The following is a 16,709-nucleotide window of genomic DNA, read 5'->3' on the forward strand; positions in this document are numbered from 1 at the left end:
CGGGGTCTCACTGACCGCCTCTCTGCTGTTCTTTCTGAAGGTTGATGCCCCAGTAGGTTTACACTGAAGCCTAAATACTCCACTGGCGTTTCAAAACAGGAGGAATTAAGACCTTATCCTTAATAAAATGTATAATATCCAAATCCCACAATTTTTATGTAAAAGAATATAAGAAGCTGTTTTACAGCCCCATGATTTTGTAAAGAACTCTAAAAGTTCATTGGAAATGACCAGAACATGATTCAAAGCTATTAGCAACGCAGATAAGCATTTAAAAGAAAACCTGAAACTACCATCACTCCTTAAGGTACAGCAACAGAGAGTCTGAAATCAGTTTATTCAGACTTTGGAAACCTACTAAAAGAAGAGAGTAAAAGCTCCCTGTCTTCACTTTCTTTAACTATTTAAAGGATAATGAATACAGTTCCCAGCCACGTGGGATACGTTCTGTAAGCCTGAGAAGACGATGATTGTCGAGCGTAAAAACTGCAGTTTGCACTAATGAACAAGAAAGATCGGACCAAGTGCTGGCCTTCCAGCTGGGCGTCTGGATTTGGGCCATAACGTCACAGGAGCGACCTGTTGTGCAGCCTGACCTTCACATTTGTCCTTGCCCTCGCTCTTATTTTCCTTTCCTGCTCCCTTTTGTTTCTATTCTTTTCCCCCGTAGGCTTTCTTCGGACAAGCATGTGTTGAGATCAGGAGGAAAGAGCTAGAGGGCACCATTTTCTGTCCTGACTCTGAGTTCTTGAGGCCACATGTGGCTGTTCTCTTGTGCTCAGGAAGCAGGCAGGGAGCCACTCAGCTTACCTCTGTGCTGCCCCTCCTTGCTTATGGCCATGAACTTGAACTGACTGGTCTACACACTTCTGGGGACGGGACATGAGTCTACCAGAAGATAAGAGCCGTAAAGCAGCACAGGCCTTGAGTGATCCTATTTTAAAAGCCCAATGGGACGTCTGGGATGACTGTAGGAGCCACCTGTCGCCTGCTGTGGGAAAGGAATGGAGAGAAATGGTAGTGAAGCGTGCTCCTGTTGGAAGTAGTGACTGGTGTGCCCAGAGGGCAGGAGGTGGAGATTGTGGGGACCCTGGTGTTCTGCTGTCTAGTGGCTTTCTAGTTGGAAGACAGAAGGGGAGCTGTGCCCAGAGGCTCATAGGCATCGACCGCAAGCACCCCCGTCATGAGTCTTGGCACGAGCCGCCTCCTCCTGCATCTGTTCTTCTGTGCTGCCTGCAGTTACTAAGTCTTTCCTATGAGAGAGGATCAACCTTTCCATATACTCACCAAATGCTCCTGGAGGGCTGGGCTAGTTCATAAAGATGTTGCATGTAAAGGGTTGCTCACACAGCTCTCGCTTTTTTTTAAAGATTGGCCCTGAGCTAACATCTGTTGCCCTTCTTCTTTTTTTTCTTCTTCTTCTTCTTCTCCTCCCCAAAGCACCCCCAGTGCATAGTTGTATATTCTAGTTACAGATCCTTTTGGTTGTGGCATGTGGAATGCCGCCTCAGCATGGCTTAACGAGCTGTGCCATGTCTGCACGCAGGATCCAAACTGGCAAAACCCTGGGCCGCAGAGGTGGAGTGTGCGAACTCAACCACGGGGCAATGGGGCCAGCCCCGCTTTCTTTTTTTTAAATTCAAATACGAAACCTTCCCTCTTTCTGTGCATTCATATTCTATTCATATGGCCCCACCCTATGGGCAACCCAGGAGAGGGACCTGTTTTGCAATGTTCAAAGAACAGGGGTTAGTCCTCATCTCAGTGAACGGAGACTCAGCCTGTGAGCCATCTCAGCAGGCTTTTCAAACACTGATGGGACCCCACCGACTATTGGGTCAGAATCTCTCAGAAGGGGGCTGGCATCATACTTTGAAAAAGCTGCCCTGGGGTTCTGATGCACACTTCTGTTAAAGACCCCGGCACTAACCAGGCTCCTTGAGAGGAGGGGCTGCCGGGGGGCCCCGACTTTGTCCTGCTGGGGTCTTGGTGCCCAGCACAGTGCCTGCCAAGAAGGCCCCAAGCCTCTCTGTGGAATGAATGAGTGGGTGAAATGGTATTTAATTTGGCTTTATACCCTTAGCTTCCAGGACATGCCTGCTACATGGTGGGTACTCAATAAATATTGAATTATTTGAGATCTTTTACTTAGATAGTAAAAAACTTACAAGTGCTACTGAAATGTCAAATCTCAACCTCTGCCTGAACTTGGGAAAAGTCAAATTTTGATCTTAATAACCTAGACAGTTGCCTCACTTGTCTTTTCTGATTTGTTAATGGGGTCCTGTTATACAGATTTAATAAAAAGACACAGAAATTTTAATTAACCATAGTAAACTGTTTCCTTTCTAAGTCTCGGCAGTGCACTCACCATGTACAGCTGGCTGACTTTTTCTTGACACTTGACGTAGGCTTCATAGTCTGCAAAGACTTTAAACCTGTTTTTTTGTGATTGGAAGGAAAAAAGAAGACAACAAAAAGCCTCATTAACAGATGTGTGCTAAGACTCCATTTAAAATCTCTTTTGCTTAATGTCAGGCTAGTTTATGTAATGGCTAGCTTACCAAACTTACATTTCTATTTACAAGAATTTTACCCAGCCCTCAACCTTTCCATGGTTCTTCCCACATGTCAGAATGTCATCCTACGGATGCATCTGAAAGCTGGGCGCACCACGGAAAGAGGAGGAGAATACCAGACTGTGGGTCTTACTCGCAAGCCTTCCTGGCATTACTAGTGGAGAAGGTCTAATTTTTCTTTCCAGGCGTAGGTTAGCTTATCAGAATTACAGATCTATGCTAATCCACGCGGAGGGATTGTAGCTGGTTTAAGATGTTCTCATCCCCTTTTCATGGCCCCAATATCACCGTGTTCTTGCAGGAACTCACCTGTCATGATAAAAGAGCATGTTGATTAAGTCTTTGAAGAGGTCAGGCTGCTTGGGAGAAAAGAAGCCATTGTCAATTTGATCAATGGCCAGCCTCAGCTCCGGAAGTGCCTCGTAATATTCCTTTGCCTGATACCTGGGGGTCGGGTGGAGGTGGGGGTGATAAGAGGATGTTCTGTGAGTGTTGGTGATTAACAACACACCAGACATGACATTAACTGTGAAAAATGCATTCAGAAATACGAACATTTCTAGAAGTCATTATAGAGGTCAACATGGGTATAAATAATATTTGACGAGATCTTGACATTGTTTCCTCCCTAAATTTGTGTATTTCCTTGTGACTAAAGACACAAAGGACAGTAGAGAATAAAAATTCTAGTCACAGAGCAGCAGTGCCATCCGGTAAAATACAGTAAGATGCATTTCAGAGCAGACTTTACAGCTCTCAACAAGCGTTATGTTAAGTGGACCAGTTACTTTTTGGACCCACAGATTCCCAAATTTGTTGCTACTGAGTGGAAATTTATTTCCAAGGGTCAGGAAGTGTATTTGACCCCCTCCCACTTTTGTGATCCCCATAGTTCCTTCGGACAGTGCTCTTTCTCTATTTCCTGTTTGAATCTGGCTTAATAAACCTTTCAAGACATTAAGTGAAACAGCAAACATTGGGTGCTTCTAAACATCCATCCCCATCCTCCACCACATTTCAATCCATCTCCTTTAGATCTTAAAGGAACGCTAGGTGGTTTAAATTACAGGTAAAAACTTCAACTAGAAACTGGTTTATCCTTTGATCAAAGTAAAAATCACAGATGCAGAGGATGGAAGAGCTCACTGAGGCCAGCTCTGCTATGGCTGGTAACAAAGAGCAGCGACCCCCTGCACCTGTGCCTCTTACTGTACCCCCGGGGGGCCTGCCCAACAAGGAGGGGCTGCTCTCTCACCCTTTCTTGTCCAAAGCAGCCACATCAGCTACTCTCATGCCAAAGATGAACAGGTTCTCTTCCCCTGCTTCCTCTGCCATTTCCACGTTGGCCCCATCCATGGTCCCGATGGTCAGGGCCCCATTCAGCATGAACTTCATGTTGCCTGTCCCCGAGGCTTCGGTGCCTGCAGTGGAAATCTGCTGCGACAGATCTGTGGCTGGGATGACTGTAGGCAAGACACGTGAGAATGAGGGACCTGTCTCTCCAGATCTGGCTGTATGTGTCTGAGCACTTAACCAGCTGGCCTGTTCTCGTCGCTCAAGTAGGTAGGTGCACGTCGAGACCAATAGTCAAATGGTGTAGAAGGATGGATCCCACTCTTCCCCTTGATGCGGGCAACTGCTTTCATCCATTTTTGATGGCAGTTATGGCCACGATGCTAAACAACCATAGGCTCATACTACTCTTCCTTGGTCTATAAACTATAAAAGGCATCTAGCAATGCTCTGCTGTGGAAGCCAACACTACACTTCTCCCCTGTCTTCCTTCCAATTTTTGTTAGGGTTTTATTTTTATTTCTTTTACTTTATAAAATACATTGAAATTTCTCCTTCTTGATCGTTAAAATTCGGAGTCTCTCCTGACCCCTCTCTTGCCACTGAGGAACCTGGATTGTCTGCATTCCTTCCACTGCTCACCTCCCCTCTGCCACTCACATTCCCACAGGGAAATAAGCCACGAGACTGAGGTGTGCAGGGCTGGACACCAAGTCTCTGACCTTCCTGCCTGATTGACACACAAATTATTGCTGCCGAAGGGCCCCCCACCTTTGGCTACAAAGGTCAGGTGCAATTCTCTGCTTTACTTTGAGAGCTTATTTGTGAGTTAGATATACCTTCATTTGTATCCATAGGCACCTGGCTCCTTTTTCTTCATGCAGACAGTTCTTAAACTGTAACATCAGAGGACCGAAAAACACCTCGAAAAGAGAAAGGTCCCTTTTCGGTTTGCAAAATGGGTGAGTACACAGTTGCATTTGCATGTGGATGGTGCTCTGTGAGCACGTGATGCAAATAAGCAAAGGTCCCAGCGGCAGAGAGAGGCATGTTGGCTTGTCAGCCTGGCTGTCCCCACCGGGACTCCACGCTTGATCCCAGAGTGCCCATTGGAGGCACATCTCAGCCTCGTGCTTTGGCAGCTTGATGTCTGTCCTCGTTCCCTATTGTCACATGAACAAATGGCAGTCCTTCCTTCCACCAAGTGACGTGAGGAGTCTGTGGGGCTGGGAACTGAAGCCCTGCCCTGCCTTTTGTAGAGCACTGTCTGCGTGTCACCAAAACCTCAGGGCCGCCTCCTCCACCCCCAGCTCTGACCAGCTGGGAGGAAAACGTGCTTGCAAATGTAAGCTGGGATATTGACTCTGGGGACGACAGTCTCACTCAGTTGAGCACCTTAAAGTTCTTGGCTTAGGACCCTATTCTGCCCGGACAGTGACACCTCCTGTCCTAAGTGGCGGGCTCCTGAGGTCAGCCGTACCATGCAGTCTTGCCCTAGGACTTTCCCTGGCCCTGCACGGCTGCGACGAGGGCCTACCTTTTTCAGCAAGAGACACTCTGTAGTTCTCCAAGAAGATGAGTTTCAACTTGCTTCCAACCACTGGGTCATTGTTCACCACATCTGCCACTGAAGTGATCAGCTTTATGATCATCTTGGCCATGTGATATCCTGGGGCAGCCTTGGGGAAGAATGTCAAACACACTGACGGAAGGCATTCGAGATGAAGGGGAGAAATGGCAGGAAATCACAGCCCCCAAGTCCCCCGTGAATAGAATCAACTTACTTTCCCACCAATTATAACCGTTCTGGGCACGAATAACTTCTTAGGGTCTTTCTTAATGCCTGAAAAAGATGGAGAAGTGGATGGAATGGAGGATGGTTGGTGGGGGTGGGGAGGCCTACACGGAGAATGTGCTTCCATCTCTGGGGGCGTGGTGGTGGCTCTGGGCGGACTCACGGTTGTACATGGTGACCACATGCAGGCAATTCAAGAGCTGCCGCTTGTATTCGTGGATCCTCTTCACGTGCACGTCGAACATGGAGGAGGGGTTGATCTTCATTTTGTACTCCTTCTCCAGGAACTGAGAAAACTTCAGCTTGTTCTCCTGTTGAGACAGGGGACGGGGCCAGAGCCGTTCTGACTTAGAAGCACGGGGTGGTCTGTTTTTAGAAACTGGAGCTCAAACCCGCAAAGCAAGTTCCAGGGCAAGACTCCTCCCCAGAAGCCTCACCTGCTTCACGTTGGCGATTTCCCGGAGGAAGACGTCATCACCCAGGAAGCCGTGCAGCCTCGTCAGCTGGCTCAAATCCTTCACGTAGTCTTCTCCAATTTTCTTTCAGTTAAAAGGAGAAGGTGACTTTAATCAGGGAAAGCAATCAAGCCCAAATGAACAGCATCTGTCTGGTGCGACTGCTTGTGCTCACCCACAGCTCCCAGGGAGCTCGCCCACCACACAGCCCACAGGAGAGGCTAGAAATGCTGCGACGGAGGACACTTTGCTGGTGTCCTTGCTAGAACCTCAGTGGTATTAAGTATTAAGCACAGGAAATCCACCTACAAGGGTGACAGAGAACCCAGGTTCCACGAGTTCCTGACATGGTCTTTATTACCCTCGTTGACTACACAGGGCACCACCTTCCGTCTGTGCATCGTAGGGGGACTGTGAGCCAGGACCAGCCACGGAATGTGAGGGGCCCCTGGTTCAAAAATTAAGACTTTCCAGATGGCTGCAGCGGAGAATTGGATCAAGTGCGGAGCCTTGTGGGCCTTCCCAGGCTGCACGCGGTGGACGCTGGCCCTGCGCACGTCCGTCTGCGATTGTACGTGCACTCACGTGCCCCTCGAGTCCCAGCCGGCCGCCCTCCCTGTCCTCCCAGTCACCTCCGCTATTAACTCCGCGAGCCCAGGGTTGCAGAGCAGGAGCCAGCGCCTTGGCGTGATCCCATTGGTTTTATTCTGAAACTTGTCTGGTTCCAGCTCACTGAAGTCCTTGAACCTGGAGGCAGAAGAGACATGTCACTGAACGTGGCTGAAACGGCAGGCTGCTGTGCGCTCAAGTTCAGACTTACATTCAAGGAGCCAAGGGGAGGCTTAGAAACATTGCATAAAGGTAGAGGCACGGCTGACAGCAGCAATGGCTGTCACTCTAGACAGAAGTCCATTTTCAATGCAAACTAATTACAAAAAAACCCCAAATCTAGTCACCTCCATACAATTTCCTGGCACTGACATATGTACCAGACTTTTCAGCAGAATCGGTGTTCTTTTTGGCTCCTAAGTCTAGAATTAGGATGGTTCAGAGAAGAAGTCCTTTTCTTTTCTTTTTTAAGAGAATTGTTTTTTGTATAGAATGACAAATAAAAATGGCAAGCAATAGGATATATTGGAGGATATGAGGAAGCCATTTTGTGTAAACCTAATTGGGCCTGACCTTGTCTTTCCAAAAGGGCCTGACGGTGGCCGTTGAGCATGCATTGCATATCTGCTTTAGAGATTCCCTATGGCAAGAGCAAAGGCCCTTGAGATAAAGGTGCAACTTCTCTTCCCCTCCCAACATTGGCATTTCTTTAAGGGTTAAGCACCTTTCTTTGGGCTAGGAACTGATTGCTTGCAGCGCCCGCCTGTGACGGCCCAGCTCAAGACAATAGACTTGCCTTGTGGTACGCCCACCACCTGTAACCACCCAGCTCAAGACAACAGATTTGCCTCCTGCTACGCCCTCCGAGATAGCAGACCACTACCTGCTGTGTCCATCAAGTGCGGTGCCCACAGGGCAATCTTGTGACTATTGTGGGAGGGACACTTCAATCATAAGTGAAACACCCTCTTTGAGGGTATATAACCACCCTGTGTACCCCCACTTCTTTGGAGTGCTCTGTTCCTTTGTGGAAAGACTCTCCCAGGTTATAATCCTCAGATTTCAGTTCAGAATAAATTCACCCAAATTTTCATTTATAGATTGGTTATGGATTATTTTCATCGACAAGAAAACACTTTTAAGCATTTTGACAGGGCCTTTCCTCATCTCCAGATGCAACCCTGAGTTTACCAGCACCGCCCCACTAACGGAGCAACGTCAGACCCATGCCCACAGGAAGAAAGGCTCACACTTGGGTCTTCACGATGTCTGAGTGGATTTTAGCCACGCCATTCACAGCATGGGAGCCCACGATGCAGAGATGGGCCATGTTGATCCTTTTGCCTCCTTCCTCTTCTATCAGAGACATCCTTCTCAGACGGTCCACATCCTTAGGAAACAAGGCTGCAATCCTCTACCAAAGGAAGACAGAGGCCTTGCGGTCACTCGAGTGTCTGATGGTGTGAATATAAAACTTCCCTCCCACGGCGGGGGGGGGGGGGACTGGGTCACCTCGATGGAGGGGCTGTCACCCCTCCACTTAGTATTTTCGCAAAAATGCTTTAAGAGAGCCCCGCCCGGTCTTGAATACTTGCGATGTGTCAGTAATTGAGAGACGTCTGGCCTCAAGTTTGGTGAGAGGGAACACCCCAGCCACCCTAACAGCTCAAGACCTCCTTCTCAAAAGGGGTACGAATCTCTTAAAATGACTTACATCCAAGTGCTTCTGATTGATCTCATAAATGATCTGCAAATGTCGAGGAAGCAACTTCTCCACCAGCTCCACGGGCCAGCGCTCCAGGGCCTCTGGCAGCACGGTGTGGTTGGTGTACGCAAAGGTCTTCTGGGTGAGCTCCCACGCCTGAGGGAGAGGGGGCCTTAGCCGCTTCCCTCTGCGAGAGAGGCTGCCCCGCAGCGCACCGCCCATTGCTCAGGGCTGACCGTCCCCACAGGACGATGCTGTCTGTGTGTGTACATTAGACACTCTCCATCCCAACAGGTTCCCGGTGGTGTGGAGAAGTGGGAACATGTTTTTTGGGGGAAAAAAAGCAGCTATTTGTAAATTTGTACTATTTGTAAAACATAAAACTTAAGACAGCATGCTGATAAATCTTCTCTACTATCCTTTTACTCATTAAATAAAAAACAATTTGAGGAATAAAACTTAAGTAATGTGCAGAGAAGGCACAAGGTGTGTTTGAAATACCGACTTGCAAAGCAATGGGGATCTGCTCAATTAGCTGTGTTCCGAGGTTAGAGGGTTTAGTTAAGAATCCTTTAGACACAAAAATGGTAAACACAGCACAGGGCTTATGCAGCTACAGAGCTGCATCCCATTAGGAACGTGTTTATTTATTTCTTGGCGTTAGTCCCTATAAAGGAGTAAGGACAGAGAAAGGTCAGCACTGGGGCAAAATTTACCTTCCTCTGTTGGAACTTAGCAACAGTAACTTGTCTTGAAAAACTATAGAAGGAGCTTTTGGCAAAATCTGTTAGCCACAGATATTCTGATTAATTGAAGGAAAAAGAAGCTAAACTATACAGACCTTGGACCAGGGCAATTTTTCAATATCCACAAAAATCCTCATCAGCTCAGGGATGGCGAGTGCGGGGTGAGTGTCATTCAGCTGGATGGCAACCTGTGTGGGGAAAAGACATCAGCATGCAAGTGGCAGATGGCCCGGGTCTGGCTTCCTCGTCCTCACGCACGCCGGGCAAAGCATCAAGCTAAACGTCCGCCTTCTAGGAAAGGCTTTAGCATGCTACACCCACACGCCTTTTTCAGCGCTGGGAGAGAGGAATAGATCTGGCAGGCAGTCCTGACCCCCTCAGGTGCCCCCACCTGCGTTCACACACTGACTACTTGCCTGATCTGGAAAGGCATCAAATGTAGTCTTGACTTTCTCGGAGGACCCAAACTTGCAGGCTTTGAAACGTCGGATGATATCTTGCAAGGTAGCAGCCACCACAAAATACTCCTGCTTCAATCTCAGCTCCTTGCCTTCAAAAAACTTAAAGCCAGAGAGATGGAGTGAGGGTGGCTCGCACGTTAGGCGTGGCCAACCGTGACTGGTGCCGCCTCCCAGAGAACGTTAAGTCTGAAGCCCACTGGACTTCCATCTGGGGCAAGACGGCAGGTTGAACACCAAGCATTAGCCTTGCTCTCTCCTGAAATGCCGTTCAGTGACAGTAAAGGGATTGTGGAGATAAAGGATGAAGGGAACCGGAGAGAAGACAACACCAACAGCTTTTTAGAAGCTGGAAACAGATGGAGAAGTGGTAACGGAGCCAGAAGACCCAGGAAAGCTGACTCCTGCCCTGGTAGTGGAGAAGCGCCCACAAGCAACTCCACTTACACATCAAAGACCCCAGAGGCTCAGGAAGTGGCAGCACCGGGTGCGTGCGGACAGCACCATCACCAACAAATAATTTAAACGCTGATTAAGGAGCCAATGAAAATGATGACGTGATGACGTTGAGAGAACAGGGGAGGGGAAATGCGTGTTTGTGTGGTGGGGGTGGGAGGACGTGGGAGGAAGGGAGCTCTATTCCCACCTTTAAGAGTGGGGAGTCAACAAACGACCATAAAAACAGGAAAATCAAGGAGTAGCAACAATAGTATGTTATTAGGTACATGGAGGTAAGTGTCCAGAAAATCGAATAGAGCGAGGGGACCCAGTCGCTTCTGGGAAGTGGGAAGCAGGGACTGCTTTCATGTGAGCCTCTTAGAACTGTTTTTCTGTTTAAACTACGTGCATGTATAACTTTGACAAAAATTTAAAAACCAAATTAAAAATTAAAAGTAATTAATAGGAAACTTTCTGGATTGATACCACCAATGGGGATTTACAGGCAGAATTTGGAACTTTTTTTTACTTTCTTCTTGGTACTGTTTTATTTTGCTTACTTTTTTTTTTCTAATGGCATGTATCATGGTAAAAATTATAATGAAATCATTATTCTAAAAAAAAAAGGCACTATGAATCCATCCAAAATGAATTTAAACATTTACTCAGTTAGGGAATTTTAATGTCCTAGAAACAAAATGAGTAGTTAAACGTAATCACTGACTGCAAAAAGTTCAAACTAGTGGGAAGAGAGAGATGTGTAAACAAGGCTTTAAAGACAAGGTGACGATTTTTTAAAAAACGTATGTTCTATTTAAGTATATACATCGTCCTTGGGGAAGTAATTCTTTACCTGAGCCCTGAAAGATGAGTAGGATTTGTCAGACGGGCACAGAGTGTGCCTGCAGACAGAGGGAGCCTGGGCCGGCATGAGGGGACAGAACAGGGCAACGGTCACACACTGCTGGGACCTGGTGGCCGAGGCGAGATGGCCGCGGATGCAGCAGAGAACTCACGACCGGGTCGATGAGGAACACAGGGAGCGCGGCTAAGATTCTGTACTTCCCTTAGAGGTGATCAGAAGCCTTTAAAGAGCTTTAAGCAAGGAAAAAATACCTACCTAGTGCAGATGGAGGACAGACTCTTAGACTAACGTCTAGATTAGAGCCGCATTGGGGAGACGGAATGGATCTGTTCTTGTAATTACAGTACAAAAATGATTCATCAGCTCGTACTTAGCAACAAGCGTGTCCCTGAGGGCTACCGCTTACCCAGCGATTCAGTCACCTTGGCCCCCGTGCCAACCCAGGACACGCTGTCAACTGCTGCAGATGGTTATTTCCAAGTAAAGTTAGGTTTGGTCCTTACTGAAGATAGAGGAGGAATTTCCAGCCCCTTCCAGTTAAATAATCCTGCAGGCTGGGCCAGGCGAGGCAGTATGGCCCCGGACTGGGAAGCCAGGAAATAGAACCACCTTTTGCTTTTGGGTTAGAGATTTCTCTGAAATGTACTGAAGTCACAACATTTCTCCCAAAGGAAAAATAATAAAAACCATTAACTTCCTGAAAATGCTGTGACAAACTTCATCCTCCTTCGAGACTGGGGTTTAAAACCAAGTGGACATCTGGCCTTAAGGACCATTTATGTCCTGGTCCCGAAATCCGTGTTTTATGCCATCTTTGTAGCACGGAGTACTAATGTGGTTGCTTCTGAGATTATTATTGTTTAAAACATCACTTTTGCTTCAAGAAAATGATTTCACCCATATAGAAGTGAGAACCAAGGACATTTAAACCAACTAAGCATCCTTAGTGGCCATCTGGGATCCAGTTCCAAATGTTTGTTTTTAGCTAAGCTATTTTTAATGTAAAATTAGGAATAATCACCTATAAGAAGAAACATAAAGAAATGAATAAGTGGCACAAGAAACAAGTATTTGCTACTGGGTCTCCTCTGAGGTCCATGACTCCACCTAGCCTGGGGGAAAAGGGCCGGGGAGAGCCTGTCCACAAGGGGAAGAGGCCAGCCAGGAAAGCTCCAAGGGCTTCTGACGCTGGATGAAATTTCTGTTTGGAAAGAACGTGGGGCTTCCCCCCATCTTCTATATCCAGATTTCACGTTGAAATGCACGTACGGGACCTCCCGGATAGTCACAGGGTTGCTTATCAAGGGGAAAATACCCATTGTGATTTCATGAATTGTACAAATGTTTTCCTTACTTGCATGGGAGAAGTCTAGAAAATTCAGGAAGAGATATGGAGATTCCACATTGAAGGAAAAAAAATCAGCATTAAAGATGCGCTTTATAGGACTATTACATAGGTGCTTCTGAGATAAGCAGCTGTGTTCCCACTGAGAGGGCAGGCTCGGTCACTCACGTTATCGTTGGGGTAGAGGACCCGGGAGATGTTCTCGGCCAGATTTCGGTCCAGCACAGCCTGGATGTAGTCTCCAACGTTAACTGAGGGGAGGGTTAGAGGAAAGAATTAACAGACGAGCCAGCCACCGTTCTCGAAGCCCCCGATCTCACCTGATGCTGCTGCGTGCCTTGTGGGATTCCTAAAATTCCTAAACACCCAGAAGTATTTCAATAGACCTTCATGCTGTGATTCACACGAGAGCCTAGGAGGCCAGACTGGAGGACTGCCTGAAAAACGTCCTCCATACTCGCTCCATAAAATGGCTGCTTAGTCACCGAAGAGTTCAGATCAGAAACTCCAGGCTTTTTTCTCAAGCTCAATTTGGCTCTAACTAGCGATGACGAAGATTAAACACACGAAGAAAGTAGAGCCCAGGCTGTACTCACAGTCTCTGAGGTTGAAGTCATTCGGCGCCCGAGCGGACCAGAGGCGCATGGTGTTGACCGTGTTATTCATGTACCCAGGCACCGGGGTGTCATACGGCAGGGCCAGAACCACCTGTAGGATGAAACCAAAGCAGCTGCCCAAGGCTTGCCACGTGTGATGACGTAGGTTGAACAGGTGGCTGGGAGACAGCACCTGGAATTTTGTTCCTGGCTCCATCACCAACTCAGACTGTGTGAGGCCTTAACAAGATCAAGGTCCTAGGGCTGGAGTGGCCGTTGGAGGCCATGTGGCTCCTCCTACCACTGGAATAATCTGGAAGGCTGGAACCATCCAGAATGATGGATGCAATGAATAAGAACTTTGTTAATCCTTTGAATAAACACTTCAGTTCTAAAATATTTACCCCTGAGAAGTTACAAGTAAATGTACCTATGGCGGTGGGGTGAGGAATGACATTTAAATTTATTCAATCTTGGTACCAACAACTTTATATAAAACTGGCAAGCTAAGCATGCCGGGATTATAGAATTGATTAATCTCTGATAAAGCTGATTACAAAATGACCCTGGTAAGTCACTTGACCGTGGGGAGGGGGGAGTCACTTCTCTCTTGGCCTCAGCTCCTTTGTCTCCAAAATGAGTGGGTTGCACTAAGAGAAATAACAGATTTATTTATAAAAATATGCCATCTTATTCAATACACAACACACTACACTTGATATCATACTCTCTGCTACCTAGTCACTGTCTGTACTACACAAAATGCTCAGCGCGGGGACACTCTGAGTACCTGTGTGTCGATCCACTTAGTCCCGGCCTCAGTGTGGTCCACTTTTCCATAGAAGTGCACGGGCAGCATGAACTCAGGGCGAGCCTTCTCCCAGGGGTTCCCATGCCTGAGCCAATCGTCTGCCTCTTCTACCTGCAAAAAGGACGTGGCTCGGAATTTACTTTTCAGGAGAGGTGGATTTAGACCGTCAATTAGATCAAATTAAAATTATTTTTAACTGAATCAATTCAAGACTGTTTTGGCAAGAAAGAGCATTGGTTCTGTCAACCTCAATTCATCTTTGTTGTTGTCTTACAGCCTCAATCGACAAGAATACTTGATAACATTGCTCTAAGTGTTTTATTTGTATCATTGCACTGACTCCTCTCAGCAACCCTACAGGAGGGAACTATGAGTTTTCCCTTCTTAAAGATGAGGCAATTGTCACTTGCTCGAAGTTGCACAGATGGTAAATGGTATAGCCAGGACTTGACATGGGCCTGTGTGTTCTAGAGCCTGGGTCTTCACTCTGTGAAGCCAACTGTCCAGCCTGAGGGAGAGACAGAGGCCCCCAGGGATGTTTACAGTTGGATACCCAGACCTGACAGGTCCTACATGATGGTTTCAATCAAGATTCTTGTGCCTAGAATGCAGAGTCAGTTAAGAAATGCTACTCAGAGAAAGCTCCCTTAAGAAAGCTTATTTCAGTACAGGTAGAGAACACTATTACACTCTGTTGTCTTTGTTTAATTTAATCCTTATGTAATTTTGATCTGATAATGAACTATGAATTACGGCTTATTTTGAAAATAACATCTACTAAAAGGTAAGGAATTTATTTTATTGACAATGTCAACATTTCCCCATGTATTTATGTTAATTTATGACAAAATATTTCTTTAAAAATCTTAAAATCATAAGTTGTACCTAGGGTATCCTGGATATCAAGTGAATTTTGTTTTGCAAACAAAGAAAAACGCCAAAATAAGAATAATAAAAAACACATTTGGGGGGGATGTATTTTTAGAGTAGATACTTTAAAATAGTACATATACTACATATAAAATAATACATAAAAAAGCAATTGTGTTCTGACAAGAAGGGAGGGGTAATTTTTTTACTACAAACTACCCTCGTCAATGACATTACCCTAAATCCAGTTATTTTTCCCATTTGATTCCTCACTCTCTCCTCCTAGAAAACTCAGCATTAGTTTAAGAAGATACTGCTCACGAATTGTGACACATTGATGCTAGATGCTCACAAACACCTAAATACGAGTTCAACGTCTGCCCCAGGCACGGTGTGGAGAGAAACAAACACAGCTACTGTTTTTGAGGTATTAGACAAAACATTAATGTCAACAGCCCAGACCAGCAAATACACTTTCATCTGTTGAAACACTGATCGCGACTTCACATCAAGAAAGCCAGTAAGCCGCTCACTAATACGAACCACGTGCACAACGATGACGGAAAAGAGGGTCATGGGAGCGACATGTTTAGGCAGAAGCTCTGGGAAGCAGGAGGACGCGTCAGGTGCAGGACGACGCCTGGGGGAGGCTGCAGCTGGATCTGAGCTGACCAGCAAATCGCATCTTGCGAAAATGCAGATTCTCAGTCCGTCTGGGGAAGGGTCTGAAATTCTGCATTTTTAACAAGCCCCCAGGGGTTACACGGTGCCACCAGGAGCTACATGGTGATACAAAGTCAGCAACCACAACTTCGAATTTAGACTTCCGCAATCAGTCATAAAGAGAACCAAAAACAAAACTTCAATGATAAAATGGTCGAATTTTATTGGTTGATAAGAAGCTAGTTAAGTTAGAGTCCACTAGCTTGTGTCAATGACTAGAGACTCTACGGCAAATAAATGAGGATATCCACAAAGGATCAAAGCACCCTGACTTACAAAACACTTTCCGCTCTCTTAGGCAAGAGCCGGTTTGGGGTTTTAAAATGCTATGGATGTGAAACCGCTTCCTGAGCCAGGAAAGAGCCGGAAGGCTCGTTTGCCTCATGTCAGTGCTCAGGGCCGTTGTAAAGCACATCTGAAGGTGTTGCATGACACAGAAGGACGGCGAGGCAGAAACAGGTTTCCTCTCAAAAACCACGTGCATGGCAGGGCTGACAACATATTTTCCACAGAGATGTGCGGCAGGGTCTGACTCTTCTGCCCTCGCGCAGCTTGAGATACTCACGGAAGAGATGATGGACTCCGGGCTTCCCCGCCTCCCGAGTGGTCAGAGGCTACATCCGCTCGTTTGAGGGTACATTAAGTGACAAGGGACCAGCAAGCTGATTATTCTTAAGGCCATCAAATGCTGGTCTAATTTCTTCCTGCCAAATAACGGCAGCTTTCACTTCACTGGGTCCACAAGTTCTGTAGGAAAACAGAACTCATAGCTTGCTGTTCTTTATTTTGAGTCTGTTTCTGATTTAGCAAGGAATCAGTTAATCATTCCCTCAATTTCACAAAGCTTGTTTTCAAGGTAAATTGAAAAACAGATATTTCATAACCACAAGCTGGTGTGAGCAGATAGAAGAGATCTCTAGAACTGCTCCCACTAAACCCTCAGAAGCCACGCGAGGGTGTAAACTCCTCTCTCCTTGCTTTCTCCCGGTCAATCCACAAACCGGTCTGTAAATTTAGATTCCCTGTGGCCAGTGGTCCCTGAATGCACAACAAGCCAAGCCATGTGAAGGGCGGTCAAGATGGGAGAGGAGCAGCATCGAGACCCAGCAGGCTGTTGGCTCTGAGCTCACCCGAGAGAGGCTGAGACAAAGCGAGCGAGGAACGGGCGCCTGTTCGGGTGGGCGGCAGCCTGGCAGCCCCTTCTGGGAGGAACGACTCGCTGGAATCTGTACTCCAGCCAGCCTGGAAGCAGGGGTCAGCTCAGGCGCTGTGTGAGGGACTACAGTCTAAGAAACGTGCTTACCTGGACTGTGGGATACACAGCACACCTGCAGAGAACCAGTGAGCAAATGCAGGAGCAGTCAACAAACCCTGCTTTCTGATGGTACTAACAATTGACGAATGTTTCTGGGGACACCGAG

The 16,709-nt window shown here is 46.9% G+C and overlaps 1 protein-coding gene across 2 annotated transcripts in view; it reads right to left on the bottom strand.

The window, feature by feature from the left end:
- The window catches only part of PYGL (glycogen phosphorylase L), a 29,863-nt gene that overhangs the window by 802 nt on the left and 12,352 nt on the right, over positions 1-16,709 (bottom strand). For both annotated transcript variants that reach the window (XM_008518721.2, XM_070630238.1), the window contains exons 5-19: positions 13,675-13,806; positions 12,885-12,996; positions 12,457-12,539; positions 9,599-9,742; positions 9,278-9,370; positions 8,446-8,592; positions 7,982-8,145; positions 6,755-6,869; positions 6,105-6,206; positions 5,831-5,978; positions 5,657-5,715; positions 5,410-5,551; positions 3,835-4,042; positions 2,889-3,023; positions 2,372-2,438 (exon numbers count right to left, since the gene is read on the bottom strand). In XM_008518721.2, the coding sequence (XP_008516943.2) occupies positions 2,372-2,438; positions 2,889-3,023; positions 3,835-4,042; positions 5,410-5,551; positions 5,657-5,715; positions 5,831-5,978; positions 6,105-6,206; positions 6,755-6,869; positions 7,982-8,145; positions 8,446-8,592; positions 9,278-9,370; positions 9,599-9,742; positions 12,457-12,539; positions 12,885-12,996; positions 13,675-13,806 (1,851 nt within the window). The remainder of the gene's footprint in view (positions 1-2,371; positions 2,439-2,888; positions 3,024-3,834; positions 4,043-5,409; positions 5,552-5,656; positions 5,716-5,830; positions 5,979-6,104; positions 6,207-6,754; positions 6,870-7,981; positions 8,146-8,445; positions 8,593-9,277; positions 9,371-9,598; positions 9,743-12,456; positions 12,540-12,884; positions 12,997-13,674; positions 13,807-16,709) is intronic.

Source organism: Equus przewalskii, chromosome 1, assembly GCF_037783145.1.
Source record: "Equus przewalskii isolate Varuska chromosome 1, EquPr2, whole genome shotgun sequence".
Classification (NCBI taxonomy): Eukaryota; Metazoa; Chordata; class Mammalia; order Perissodactyla; family Equidae; genus Equus; species Equus przewalskii.